This window comes from Petromyzon marinus, chromosome 75 (assembly GCF_048934315.1).
Source record: "Petromyzon marinus isolate PM22_M1 ecotype Great Lakes invasive population chromosome 75, UKy_Petmar_22M1.pri1.0, whole genome shotgun sequence".
Lineage (NCBI taxonomy): Eukaryota > Metazoa > Chordata > Hyperoartia > Petromyzontiformes > Petromyzontidae > Petromyzon > Petromyzon marinus.
The window spans coordinates 4,069,218-4,083,776 of NC_133741.1; the positions used below are offsets into that span (position 1 = coordinate 4,069,218).

A 14,559-nucleotide genomic window follows, 5' to 3' on the forward strand; every position below is an offset into this window, starting at 1 on the left:
GTTGGTGAGTGGGTAGCTGAGTGGGTGAGTGGGTGGCTGAGTAGGTGAGTGGGTAGCTGTGTGGGTGAGTGGGTAGCTGATTGGGTGGCTGAGTAGGTGAGTGGGTAGCTGAGTTGGTGAGTGGGTGGCTGAGTAGGTGGCTGAGTAGGTGAGTGGGTGGCTGAGTAGGTGAGTGGGTGGCTGAGTGGGTAGCTGAGGTGAGTGGGTGGCTGAGTGGGTAGGTAGCTGAGTAGGTGAGTGGGTGGCTGAGTGGGTAGCTGAGTAGGTAGCTGAGTGGGTGGCTGAGTGGGTGAGTGGGTGGCTGAGTAGGTGGCTGAGTAGGTGAGTGGATAGCTGAGTGTGTGGCTGAGTGGGTGGCTGAGTAGCTGAGTGGGTGGCTGAGTGGGTAGCTGAGTAGGTGAGTGGGTAGCTGAGTGGGTAGCTGAGTGGGTGGCTGAGTGGGTAGCTGAGTAGCTGAGTGGGTGGCTTAGTAGGTGAGTGGGTAGCTGAGTTGGTGAGTGGGTAGCTGAATGGGTGAGTGGGTGGATGAGTAGGTGAGTGGGTAGCTGTGTAGGTGAGTGGGTAGCTGAGTGGGTGGCTGAGTAGGTGAGTGGGTAGCTGAGTTGGTGAGTGGGTAGCTGAGTTGGTGAGTGGGTAGCTGTGAAGCTGAGTGGGTGGCTGAGTAGGTGAGTGGGTGGCTGAGTAGGTGAGTGGGTAGCTGAGTAGGTGAGTGGGTGGCTGAGTAGGTGAGTGGGTGGGCGAGTGGCTGAGTGGGTAGCTGAGTAGGTGAGTGGGTGGCTGAGTAGGTGAGTGGGTAGCTGAGTGGGTGGCTGAGTTGGTGAGTGGGTAGCTGAGTAGGTAGCTGAGTAGTTGAGTGGGTAGCTGAGTGGGTGAGTGGGTGGCTGAGTAGCTGAGTGAGTAGCTGGGTGGGTAGCTGAGGTGAGTGGGTAGCTGAGTGGGTGAGTGGGTAGCTGAGTAGCTGAGTGGGTCGCTGAGTAGCTGAGTGGGTAGCTGAGTAGGTGAGTGGGTAGCTAAGTGGGTGGCTGAGTGGGTAGCTGAGTGGGTGGCTGAGTAGGTGAGTGGGTGGCTGAGTGGGTGGCTGAGTGGGTGGCTGAGTAGGTGAGTGGGTAGCTGAGTAGGTGAGTGGGTGGCTGAGTAGGTGAGTGGGTGGCTGAGTAGGTGAGTGGGTGGCTGATTGGGTGGCTGAGTAGCTGAGTGGGTGGCTGAGTGGGTGGCTGAGTAGGTGAGTGGGTGAGTGGGTAGCTGAGTGGGTGGCTGAGGGGGTAGCCGAGTAGGTGAGTGGGTGGCTGAGTGGGTGGCTGAGTGGGTGAGTGGGTAGCTGAGTGGGTGGCTGAGGGGGTAGCCGAGTAGGTGAGTGGGTGGCTGACTGGGTGGCTGAGTGGGTGAGTGGGTAGCTGAGTGGGTGGCTGAGGGGGTAGCCGAGTAGGTGAGTGGGTGGCTGAGTGGGTGGCTGAGTAGGTGGCTGAGAGGGTGAGTGGGTGGCTGAGTGGCTGGCTGAGTGGGTGGCTGAGTGGCTGGCTGAGTGGGTGAGTGGGTGGCTGAGTGGGTGGCTGAGTGGGTGGCTGAGTAGGTGGCTGAGTGTGTGAGTGGGTGGCTGAGTGGGTGAGTGGGTGGCTGAGTGGGTGGCTGAGTAGGTGGCTGAGTGTGTGAGTGGGTGGCTGAGTGGGTGAGAGTAAAACACACGACAGTTTACCGGTTCATAGTTTTAACAGCCAGGATCGCGTTTAATCGACAGCCACAAGAGTGAGCGGGAACGCGAACACACGGCCGGTAAATACACAGAGACACACAGACTCACTCATAGAGACCCACCACACAGAGACACACAGACTCACTCATAGAGACCCACCACACAGAGACACACAGACTCACTCATAGAGACCCACCACACAGAGACACACAGACTCACTCATAGAGACCCACCACACAGAGACACACAGACTCACTCATAGAGACCCACCACACAGAGACACACAGACTCACTCATAGAGACCCACCACACAGAGACACACAGACTCATCACACAGAGACACACAGACTCACTCATAGAGACCCACAGACTCACCACACAGAGACCAACAGACTCATCACACAGAGACCAACAGACTCACTACACAGAGACACACAGACTCATCACAGAGACACACCACACAGAGACACACAGAGACCCACAGACTCACCACACAGAGACACACAGACTCACTCATAGAGACCCACAGACTCATCACACAGAGACCCACAGACTCACCACACAGAGACACACAGACTCACTCATAGAGACCCACAGACTCATCACAGAGAGACACACAGAGTCACCACACAGAGACCCACAGACTCGCCACACAGAGACACACAGACTCACCACACAGAGACCCACAGACTAACCACCACACAGAGACCCACAGACTCACCACACAGAGACCCACAGACTCATCACAGAGACCCACACACTCACCACACAGAGACACACAGACTCACCACACAGAGACCCACACACTCACCACACAGAGACACACAGACTCACCACACAGAGAGCCACAGACTCACCACACAGAGACCCACAGACTCACCACACAGAGACCCACAGACCCACCACACAGAGACACACAGACTCACCACACAGAGACACAGACTCACCACACAGAGACACACAGACTCATCACACAGAGACACACAGACTCACCACACAGAGACCCACAGACTCACCACACAGAGAGCCACAGACTCATCACACAGAGACCCACAGACTCACCACACAGAGACCCACAGACTCACCACACAGAGACCCATAGACTCACCACACAGAGACCCACACTCACCACACAGAGACCCACAGACTCACCACACAGAGACACACAGACTCATCACACAGAGACCCACAGACTCATCACACAGAGACACACAGACTCATCACACAGAGACACACAGACTCATCACACAGAGACACACAGACTCACTCATAGAGACCCACAGACTCACCACACAGAGACCCACAGACTCACCACACAGAGACCCACAGACTCACCACACAGAGACCCACAGACTCACCACACAGAGACACACAGACTCACCACACAGAGACCCACAGACTCATCACACAGAGACCCACCACACAGAGACACACAGACTCACTCATAGAGACCCACCACACAGAGACACAGACTCACCACACAGAGACACACAGACTCACCACACAGAGACACACAGACTCATCACACAGAGACACACAGACTCACCACACAGAGACACACAGACTCATCACATAGAGACCCACAGACTCACCACACAGACACCCACAGACTCACCACACAGAGACACACAGACTCACCACACAGAGACCCACAGACTCACCACACAGAGAGCCACAGACTCACCACACAGAGACACACAGACTCACCACACAGAGACCCACAGACTCATCACACAGAGACCCACAGACTCACCACACAGAGACCCACAGACTCACCACACAGAGACACACAGACTCACCACACAGAGACCCATAGACTCACCACACAGAGACCCACAGACTCACCACACAGAGACCCACAGACTCACCACATAGAGACCCACAGACTCACCACACAGAGACCCACAGACTCATCACATAGAGACACACAGACTCACCACAGAGAGAGCCACAGACTCACCACACAGAGAGCCACAGACTTACCACACAGAGACCCACAGACTCACCACACAGAGACCCACCACACAGAGACCCATTGACTCACCACACAGAGACCCACAGACTCACCACACAGAGACCCATAGACTCACCACACAAAGACACACAGACTCATCACACAAAGACACACAGACTCATCACACAGAGACACACAGACTCACCACACAGAGACCCACAGACTCATCACATAGAGACCCACAGACTCACCACACAGAGACCCACAGACTCACCACACAGAGACACACAGACTCACCACACAGAGACACACAGACTCACCACACAGAGACACACAGACTCATCACACAGAGACACACAGACTCATCACACAGAGACACACAGACTCATCACACAGAGACACACAGACTCATCACACAGAGACCCACAGACTCATCACATAGAGACCCACAGACTCATCACACAGAGACACACAGACTCATCACACAGAGACACACAGACTCACCACACAGAGAGCCACAGACTCACCACACAGAGCCCTACAGACTCACCACACAGAGACCCACAGACTCATCACACAGAGACACACAGACTCATCACACAGAGACACACAGACTCACCACACAGAGACACACAGACTCATCACATAGAGACCCATAGACTCACCACACAGAGACCCACCACACACAGACCCACAGACTCACCACACAGAGAGCCACAGACTCACCACACAGAGACCCACCACACAGAGACCCACAGACTCACCACATAGAGACCCAGAGACTCATCACACAGAGAGCCATAGACTCACCACACAGAGACCCACAGACTCACCACATAGAGACCCACAGACTCATCACACAGAGAGCCACAGACTCATCAAACAGAGACCCAGAGACTCATCACACAGAGACCCAGAGACTCACCACACAGAGACCCACAGACTCACCACACAGAGACCCACAGACTCACCACACAGAGACCCACAGACTCACCACACAGAGACCCACAGACTCACCACACAGAGACCCACAGACTCACCACACAGAGACCCACAGACTCACCACACAGAGACCCACAGACTCACCACACAGAGACCCACAGACTCACCACACAGAGACCCACAGACTCATCACACAGAGACCCATAGACTCACCACACAGAGACCCACAGACTCACCACACAGAGACCCACAGACTCACCACACAGAGACCCACAGACTCACCACACAGAGACCCACAGACTCACCACACAGAGACCCACAGACTCACCACACAGAGACCCACAGACTCACCACACAGAGACCCACAGACTCACCACACAGAGACCCACAGACTCACCACCACACAGAGACCCACAGACTCACCACACAGAGACCCACAGACTCACCACAGGTTCACAATGGGCAGTACTGTCTGTAGTGATGCGGTGTGAACAGCGATAGTGTTGGGAGTGCTGATGCTGCTGATGATGCTGCTGATGATGATGGTGATGGTGCTGATGACAGTGACGGTGGTACTCGTGATGACGCTGATGATGATGATGCTGATCGTGCCGATCGTGCTGCTGACGATGATGATAATGTCGATGAAATTACTGATGACAATGTTGATGATCCTGATGACAGTGTTGATGATGATGATAGTGCTGATGATGATGATAGTGCTGCTGCTGATGATGATAGTGCTGATGAAATCACCCCCAGTGCTGCTGCTGCTGCTGATGGCAGTGACGGTGCTGATGATGATAGCGCTGGTGACAGTACTGGAGAGCGTGCTGCTGATGATGATGCTGATAGTGATGATGATAGTGATGATGATGCTGATAGTGATGATGGTGCTGACAGTGATGATGATAGTGGTAGCCGTGCTGCTGCTGATGATGCTGATGATGATGCAAGTACTGTACAAAGTGCTGCTGATCTTGCTGCTGATGATGATGATAGTACTGGACAAAGTGCTGCTGATGATGATGATGCTGATAGTGATGATGGTGCTGACAGTGATGATGATAGTGGTAGCCGTGCTGCTGCTGATGATGCTGCTGCTGCTGCTGATGATGTTGTTGTTGTTCGTACTGGACAACGTGGTGTTGATCTTACTGCTGATGATGCTGCTGATGACGATGCTGATAGTGATGATGGTGCTGACAGTGATGATGATAGTGGTAGCCGTGCTGCTGCTGATGATGCTGCTGCTGCTGATGTTGATGTTCGTACTGGACAGCGTGCTGTTGATCTTACTGCTGATGATGCTGCTGATGATGATGCTAGCGGTAACCGTTCTGCTGCTGCTGATGATGCTGATGATGATGCAAGTACTGTACAAAGTGCTGCTGATCTTGCTGCTGATGATGATGATAGTACTGGACAAAGTGCTGCTGCTGATGATGCTGCTGCTGCTGATGATGATTGTGGTAACCGTGCTGCTGATGATGATGCTGCTGCTGATGATGATTGTGGTAACCGTGCTGCTGATGATGATGCTGATGATGATTGTGGTAACCGTGATGCTGACCTTTCACACAGACTCATACGGGACACATCAGCAGCCAATGCACCACCATCACCACCATCACCACCATCACCGCCACCATCACCGCCATCACCACCATCACCACCATCACCACCAGCACCACCATCACCACCATCACCACCATCACCACCATCACCACCAGCACCACCATCACCACCATCACCACCATCACCGCCACCATCACCGCCATCACCGCCATCACCACCATCACCACCATCACCGTCATCACCACCATCACCACCATCACCGCCATCACCATCACCACCATCACCACCATCACCACCATCACCACCATCACCACCATCACCACCACCATCACCACCACCATCACCACCATCACGGCCATCACCGCGATCCTTTAAGAGGCGTTCCTCCTCCCTTTCAGCGACCCAGTCCTGCACGCACAGAGAGATACAGCACAACCACAGTCGTGAGAATCAGTGGCCGATGAGATCCGTGGTCTATCAGCTGCTAGGTGAAGGCATCTGAGTGTCACTGCTATCATCATCATCATCACCATCATCATCGTCATCATCACCACCACCATCATCATCACCACCATCACCACCACCATCACCACCATCACCACCACCACCATCATCACCACCACCATCATCATCACCATCATCATCATCGCCACCATCACCACCACCACCATCATCATCACCACCATCATCATCACCGCCACCATCATCATCACCACCATCATCAACACCATCATCATCATCACCACCACCATCACCACCACCATCATCATCACCACCATCATCATCACCGCCACCATCATCATCACCACCATCATCAACACCATCATCATCATCACCACCATCATCATCGTCATCACCATCATCATCACCACCATCATCATCACCACCATCATCAACACCACCATCATCATCACCACCATCATCATCATCATCATCGTCATCACCATCATCATCACCACCATCATCATCACCACCATCATCAACACCACCATCATCATCACCACCATCATCATCATCGTCATCACCATCATCATCACCACCATCATCATCACCACCATCATCAACACCACCATCATCATCAACACCATCATCATCACCACCATCATCAACACCACCATCATCATCACCACCATCATCGTCATCACCATCATCATCACCACCATCATCATCACCACCATCATCAACACCACCATCATCATCACCATCATCATCATCACCACCATCATCACCACCATCATCATCACCACCATCATCATCATCACCACCATCATCACCGCCACCATCATCACCACCACCATCATCATCATCACCACCATCATCACCGCCACCATCATCGTCATCATCATCAGCGTCACCACCATCGTCATCATCATAGTCACCACCCTCACCACCACCCTCACCACCACGCTCACCACCACCCTCACCACCACCCTCACCACCACCCTCACCACCACCCTCACCACCACCCTCACCACCCTCACCTCCACGAGAGCCTGCAGGCCAGGCCGGGGTTGGTGGTACACACTGACTCTCTTCACCACCACCCTCACCACCACGCTCACCACCACCCTCACCACCACCACACTCACCACCACCCTCGCCACCACACTCACCACCACCCTCACCCTCACCACCACACTCACCTCCACGAGAGCCTGCAGGCCAGGCCGGGGTTGGTGGTACACGCTGACTCTCTTCACCACCACCCTCACCACCCTCACCACCACCCTCACCACCATCCTCACCACCACGCTCACCACCACCCTCACCCTCACCACCACCCTCACCACCACCCTCACCTCCACGAGGGCCTGCAGGCCAGGCCGGGGTTGGTGGTACATGCTGACTCACTTCACCACCACCCTCACCACCACGCTCACCACCACCCTCACCACCACCCTCACCACCACCCTCACCACCACCCTCACCACCACCCTCACCCTCACCACCCTCACCACCACACTCACCACCACCCTCACCACCACCCTCACCACCACACTCACCTCCACGAGGGCCTGCAGGCCAGGCCGGGGTTGGTGGTACACGCTGACTCTCTTCATCATTCTCCGGAGTGGTGGGGCCGGGAGCAGCCTGGCCAGCTTCCGCCTCTCCTCCTCCTCCTCCTCCTCCTCGTCCTCGTCCTCACCTCGCTCCTCACCTCGCTCCTCACCACCCCCAGCCTCCTGCTCACCACCACCCTCCTGCTCACCACCACTACCACCCCGCTGGTGCTGATGCAGAGACCTCCAGCTCAGCAGCAGCAGCTGCTGCAGACGCAACTTACAGACGCACAGCACGAGGGTGTGTGGTGAGTCTCTGTGGTGAGTCTCTGTGGTGAGTGTGGTGAGTGTGTGTGGTGAGTGTGTGTGGTGAGTCTCTGTGGTGAGTCTGTGTGGTGAGTCTGTGGTGAGTGTGGTGAGTGTGTGTGGTGAGTGTGGTGAGTCTGTGTGTGTGTGTGGTGAGTCTCTGTGGTGAGTCTCTGTGGTGAGTCTGTGGTGAGTGTGTGGTGAGTCTCTGTGGTGAGTGTGTGTGGTGAGTCTCTGTGGTGAGTCTGTGTGGTGAGTGTGTGGTGAGTGTGGTGAGTGTGTGGTGAGTCTGTGGTGAGTGTGTGGTGAGTCTCTGTGGTGAGTCTCTGTGGTGAGTGTGTGGTGAGTGTGTGGTGAGTCTCTGTGGTGAGTCTGTGTGGTGAGTGTGTGGTGAGTCTCTGTGGTGAGTGTGGTGAGTGTGTGGTGAGTCTCTGTGGTGAGTGTGTGGTGAGTCTCTGTGGTGAGTCTCTGTGGTGAGTGTGGTGAGTCTCTGTGGTGAGTGTGGTGAGTGTGTGTGTGTGGTGAGTGTGTGTGGTGAGTGTGGTGAGTGTGTGGTGAGTGTGTGTGTGTGTGTGGTGAGTGTGGTGAGTGTGGTGAGTGTGTGTGTGTGTGGTGAGTGTGTGTGTGTGGTGAGTGTGTGTGGTGAGTGTGGTGAGTCTCTGTGGTGTGTGTGTGGTGAGTGTGGTGAGTGTGGTGAGTGTGTGTGTGTGTGGTGAGTGTGTGTGTGTGTGGTGAGTGTGGTGAGTGTGTGGTGAGTGTGTGTGTGTGTGGTGAGTGTGGTGAGTGTGTGGTGAGTGTGTGTGTGTGTGGTGAGTCTCTGTGGTGAGTCTGTGGTGAGTGTGGTGAGTCTCTGTGGTGAGTGTGGTGAGTGTGGTGAGTGTGGTGAGTGTGGTGAGTGTGGTGTGTGTGGTGAGTCTCTGTGGTGTGTGTGTGTGGTGAGTGTGGTGAGTCTGTGTGGTGAGTGTGGTGAGTGTGTGTGGTGAGTGTGGTGAGTGTGTGTGTGTGTGGTGAGTGTGTGTGGTGAGTGTGGTGAGTGTGGTGAGTGTGTGGTGAGTGTGTGGTGAGTGTGGTGAGTGTGGTGAGTGTGTGTGTGTGTGGTGAGTGTGTGTGTGTGGTGAGTGTGTGTGGTGAGTGTGGTGAGTCTCTGTGGTGTGTGTGTGGTGAGTGTGGTGAGTGTGGTGAGTGTGTGTGGTGAGTGTGGTGAGTCTCTGTGGTGTGTGTGTGGTGAGTGTGGTGAGTGTGGTGAGTGTGTGTGTGTGTGGTGAGTGTGTGTGTGTGTGGTGAGTGTGGTGAGTGTGTGGTGAGTGTGTGTGTGTGTGGTGAGTGTGGTGAGTGTGTGGTGAGTGTGTGTGTGTGTGGTGAGTCTCTGTGGTGAGTCTGTGGTGAGTGTGGTGAGTCTCTGTGGTGAGTGTGGTGAGTGTGGTGAGTGTGGTGAGTGTGGTGAGTGTGGTGTGTGTGGTGAGTCTCTGTGGTGTGTGTGTGTGGTGAGTGTGGTGAGTCTGTGTGGTGAGTGTGGTGAGTGTGTGTGGTGAGTGTGGTGAGTGTGTGTGTGTGTGGTGAGTGTGTGTGGTGAGTGTGGTGAGTGTGTGGTGAGTGTGTGGTGAGTGTGGTGAGTGTGGTGAGTGTGTGTGTGTGTGGTGAGTGTGTGTGTGTGGTGAGTGTGTGTGGTGAGTGTGGTGAGTCTCTGTGGTGTGTGTGTGGTGAGTGTGGTGAGTGTGGTGAGTGTGTGTGTGTGTGGTGAGTGTGTGTGTGTGGTGAGTGTGTGTGGTGAGTGTGTGTGTGTGTGTGGTGAGTCTCTGTGTGAGTGTGGTGAGTGTGGTGAGTGTGTGGTGAGTGTGGTGAGTGTGTGGTGAGTGTGGTGAGTCTGTGTGTGTGTGTGGTGAGTGTGGTGAGTCTCTGTGGTGAGTGTGTGGTGAGTGTGGTGAGTGTGTGTGTGTGTGGTGAGTGTGGTGAGTCTCTGTGGTGAGTCTGTGGTGAGTGTGTGGTGAGTGTGGTGAGTGTGTGTGGTGAGTGTGTGTGCGTGTGGTGAGTGTGTGTGGTGAGTGTGGTGAGTGTGGTGAGTGTGGTGAGTCTCTGTGGTGAGTCTGTGGTGAGTGTGGTGAGTGTGTGAGTGTGTGGTGAGTGTCTGTGGTGAGTCTGTGGTGAGTGTGTGGTGAGTCTGTGTGTGTGTGTGGTGAGTCTCTGTGGTGAGTGTGGTGAGTGTGGTGAGTCTCTGTGGTGAGTCTGTGGTGAGTGTGGTGAGTCTCTGTGGTGAGTGTGTGTGGTGAGTGTGGTGAGTGTGGTGAGTGTGTGGTGAGTGTGGTGAGTCTCTGTGGTGAGTCTCTGTGGTGAGTCTCTGTGGTGAGTGTAGTGAGTCTCTGTGGTGAGTCTGTGGTGAGTGTGGTGAGTGTGGTGAGTGTGTGTGGTGAGTGTGGTGAGTGTGTGTGGTGAGTGTGGTGAGTGTGTGTGGTGAGTGTGGTGAGTGTGTGTGTGTGTGGTGAGTGTGTGTGGTGAGTGTGGTGAGTGTGGTGAGTGTGTGGTGAGTGTGTGGTGAGTGTGGTGAGTGTGGTGAGTGTGTGTGTGTGTGGTGAGTGTGTGTGTGTGGTGAGTGTGTGTGGTGAGTGTGGTGAGTCTCTGTGGTGTGTGTGTGGTGAGTGTGGTGAGTGTGGTGAGTGTGTGTGTGTGTGGTGAGTGTGTGTGTGTGGTGAGTGTGTGTGGTGAGTGTGTGTGTGTGTGTGGTGAGTCTCTGTGTGAGTGTGGTGAGTGTGGTGAGTGTGTGGTGAGTGTGGTGAGTGTGTGGTGAGTGTGGTGAGTCTGTGTGTGTGTGTGGTGAGTGTGGTGAGTCTCTGTGGTGAGTGTGTGGTGAGTGTGGTGAGTGTGTGTGTGTGTGGTGAGTGTGGTGAGTCTCTGTGGTGAGTCTGTGGTGAGTGTGTGGTGAGTGTGGTGAGTGTGTGTGGTGAGTGTGTGTGCGTGTGGTGAGTGTGTGTGGTGAGTGTGGTGAGTGTGGTGAGTGTGGTGAGTCTCTGTGGTGAGTCTGTGGTGAGTGTGGTGAGTGTGTGAGTGTGTGGTGAGTGTCTGTGGTGAGTCTGTGGTGAGTGTGTGGTGAGTCTGTGTGTGTGTGTGGTGAGTCTCTGTGGTGAGTGTGGTGAGTGTGGTGAGTCTCTGTGGTGAGTCTGTGGTGAGTGTGGTGAGTCTCTGTGGTGAGTGTGTGTGGTGAGTGTGGTGAGTGTGGTGAGTGTGTGGTGAGTGTGGTGAGTCTCTGTGGTGAGTCTCTGTGGTGAGTCTCTGTGGTGAGTGTAGTGAGTCTCTGTGGTGAGTCTGTGGTGAGTGTGGTGAGTGTGGTGAGTGTGTGTGGTGAGTGTGGTGAGTGTGTGTGGTGAGTGTGGTGAGTGTGTGTGGTGAGTGTGGTGAGTGTGTGTGTGTGTGGTGAGTGTGTGTGGTGAGTGTGGTGAGTGTGGTGAGTGTGTGGTGAGTGTGTGGTGAGTGTGGTGAGTGTGGTGAGTGTGTGTGTGTGTGGTGAGTGTGTGTGTGTGGTGAGTGTGTGTGGTGAGTGTGGTGAGTCTCTGTGGTGTGTGTGTGGTGAGTGTGGTGAGTGTGGTGAGTGTGTGTGTGTGTGGTGAGTGTGTGTGTGTGGTGAGTGTGTGTGGTGAGTGTGTGTGTGTGTGTGGTGAGTCTCTGTGTGAGTGTGGTGAGTGTGGTGAGTGTGTGGTGAGTGTGGTGAGTGTGTGGTGAGTGTGGTGAGTCTGTGTGTGTGTGTGGTGAGTGTGGTGAGTCTCTGTGGTGAGTGTGTGGTGAGTGTGGTGAGTGTGTGTGTGTGTGGTGAGTGTGGTGAGTCTCTGTGGTGAGTCTGTGGTGAGTGTGTGGTGAGTGTGGTGAGTGTGTGTGGTGAGTGTGTGTGCGTGTGGTGAGTGTGTGTGGTGAGTGTGGTGAGTGTGGTGAGTGTGGTGAGTGTGGTGAGTCTCTGTGGTGAGTCTGTGGTGAGTGTGGTGAGTGTGTGAGTGTGTGGTGAGTGTCTGTGGTGAGTGTGTGGTGAGTCTGTGTGTGTGTGTGGTGAGTCTCTGTGGTGAGTGTGGTGAGTGTGGTGAGTCTCTGTGGTGAGTCTGTGGTGAGTGTGGTGAGTCTCTGTGGTGAGTGTGTGTGGTGAGTGTGGTGAGTGTGGTGAGTGTGTGGTGAGTGTGGTGAGTCTCTGTGGTGAGTCTCTGTGGTGAGTCTCTGTGGTGAGTGTAGTGAGTCTCTGTGGTGAGTCTGTGGTGAGTGTGGTGAGTGTGGTGAGTGTGTGTGGTGAGTGTGGTGAGTGTGTGTGGTGAGTGTGGTGAGTGTGTGTGGTGAGTGTGGTGAGTGTGTGTGGTGAGTCTGTGGTGAGTGTGTGGTGAGTCTCTGTGGTGAGTGTGTGGTGAGTGTGGTGAGTGTGTGGTGAGTGTGTGTGGTGAGTGTGGTGAGTGTGTGGTGAGTCTGGTGAGTGTGTGTGTGTGTGTGGTGAGTCTGTGTGTGTGGTGAGTCTCTGTGGTGAGTCTGTGGTGAGTGTGGTGAGTGTGTGGTGAGTGTGTGTGTGGTGAGTCTGTGGTGAGTGTGGTGAGTGTGGTGAGTGTGGTGAGTGTGGTGAGTGTCTGTGGTGAGTCTGTGGTGAGTCTGTGGTGAGTCTGTGGTGAGTGTGGTGAGTGTGTGTGGTGAGTGTGGTGAGTGTGGTGAGTCTGTGTGTGTGTGTGGTGAGTCTCTGTGGTGAGTCTGTGGTGAGTGTGGTGAGTCTGTGGTGATTGTGGTGAGTCTCTGTGGTGAGTCTGTGGTGAGTCTCTGTGGTGAGTCTGTGGTGAGTCTGTGGTGAGTGTGGTGAGTGTGGTGAGTCTGTGGTGAGTCTGTGTGTGTGTGTGGTGAGTCTCTGTGGTGAGTCTGTGGTGAGTCTGTGGTGAGTGTGTGGTGAGTGTGGTGAGTGTGTGGTGAGTGTGTGTGGTGAGTGTGTGTGTGTGGTGAGTGTGTGTGTGTGTGGTGAGTGTGTGTGTGTGTGTGGTGAGTGTGTGTGTGTGTGGTGAGTCTGTTTGTGTGTGTGGTGAGTCTGTGGTGAGTCTGTGTGTGTGTGTGGTGAGTCTCTGTGGTGAGTCTGTGGTGAGTGTGGTGAGTGTGTGGTGAGTGTGTGTGGTGAGTCTGTGGTGAGTCTGTGGTGAGTGTGGTGAGTGTGTGTGTGTGGTGAGTCTCTGTGGTGAGTCTGTGGTGAGTGTGTGGTGAGTGTGTGTGGTGAGTGTGTGTGTGTGTGGTGAGTGTGTGTGTGTGTGGTGAGTCTGTGTGTGGTGAGTCTCTGTGGTGAGTCTGTGTGTGGTGAGTGTGGTGAGTGTGGTGAGTGTGGTGAGTCTGTGGTGAGTGTGGTGAGTGTGTGGTGAGTGTGTGTGGTGAGTGTGGTGAGTGTGTGGTGAGTCTGTGGTGAGTCTGTGGTGAGTGTGGTGAGTCTCTGTGGTGAGTCTGTGGTGAGTCTGTGGTGAGTGTGGTGAGTGTGGTGAGTCTGTGGTGAGTCTGTGGTGAGTGTGTGGTGAGTCTCTGTGGTGAGTGTGTGGTGAGTGTGGTGAGTGTGTGGTGAGTGTGTGTGGTGAGTGTGGTGAGTGTGTGGTGAGTGTGGTGAGTGTGTGTGTGTGTGTGGTGAGTCTGTGTGTGTGGTGAGTCTCTGTGGTGAGTCTGTGGTGAGTGTGGTGAGTGTGTGGTGAGTGTGTGTGTGTGTGGTGAGTCTGTGGTGAGTGTGGTGAGTGTGGTGAGTGTGGTGAGTGTCTGTGGTGAGTCTGTGGTGAGTCTGTGGTGAGTCTGTGGTGAGTCTGTGGTGAGTGTGGTGAGTGTGTGTGGTGAGTGTGGTGAGTGTGGTGAGTCTGTGTGTGTGTGTGGTGAGTCTCTGTGGTGAGTCTGTGGTGAGTGTGGTGAGTCTGTGGTGATTGTGGTGAGTCTCTGTGGTGAGTCTGTGGTGAGTCTCTGTGGTGAGTCTGTGGTGAGTGTGGTGAGTGTGGTGAGTGTGGTGAGTCTGTGGTGAGTCTGTGTGTGTGTGTGGTGAGTCTCTGTGGTGAGTCTGTGGTGAGTCTGTGGTGAGTCTGTGGTGAGTGTGTGGTGAGTGTGGTGAGTGTGTGGTGAGTGTGTGT

General features: G+C 54.5%; 1 protein-coding gene across 3 annotated transcripts in view; it reads right to left on the bottom strand.

Annotated features, from left to right (window-relative positions):
• LOC116958295 (protein FAM43A-like) overlaps positions 1-14,559 on the bottom strand; it is a 202,733-nt gene that overhangs the window by 174,824 nt on the left and 13,350 nt on the right. Inside the window, exons 4-5 of one of the 3 annotated variants that reach the window (XM_076056292.1) lie at positions 8,168-8,443; positions 1,697-6,572 (exon numbers count right to left, since the gene is read on the bottom strand). The exons of 1 other annotated variant lie outside the window; for it this stretch is intronic. In XM_076056292.1, coding sequence (XP_075912407.1) covers positions 5,040-6,572; positions 8,168-8,443 — 1,809 coding nt within the window. In that variant the 3' untranslated portion in view covers positions 1,697-5,039. Of the gene's footprint in view, positions 1-1,696; positions 6,573-7,963; positions 8,037-8,167; positions 8,444-14,559 lie in introns of those variants that run through there. One more of the 3 variants, XM_076056293.1, reaches the window with a different exon arrangement.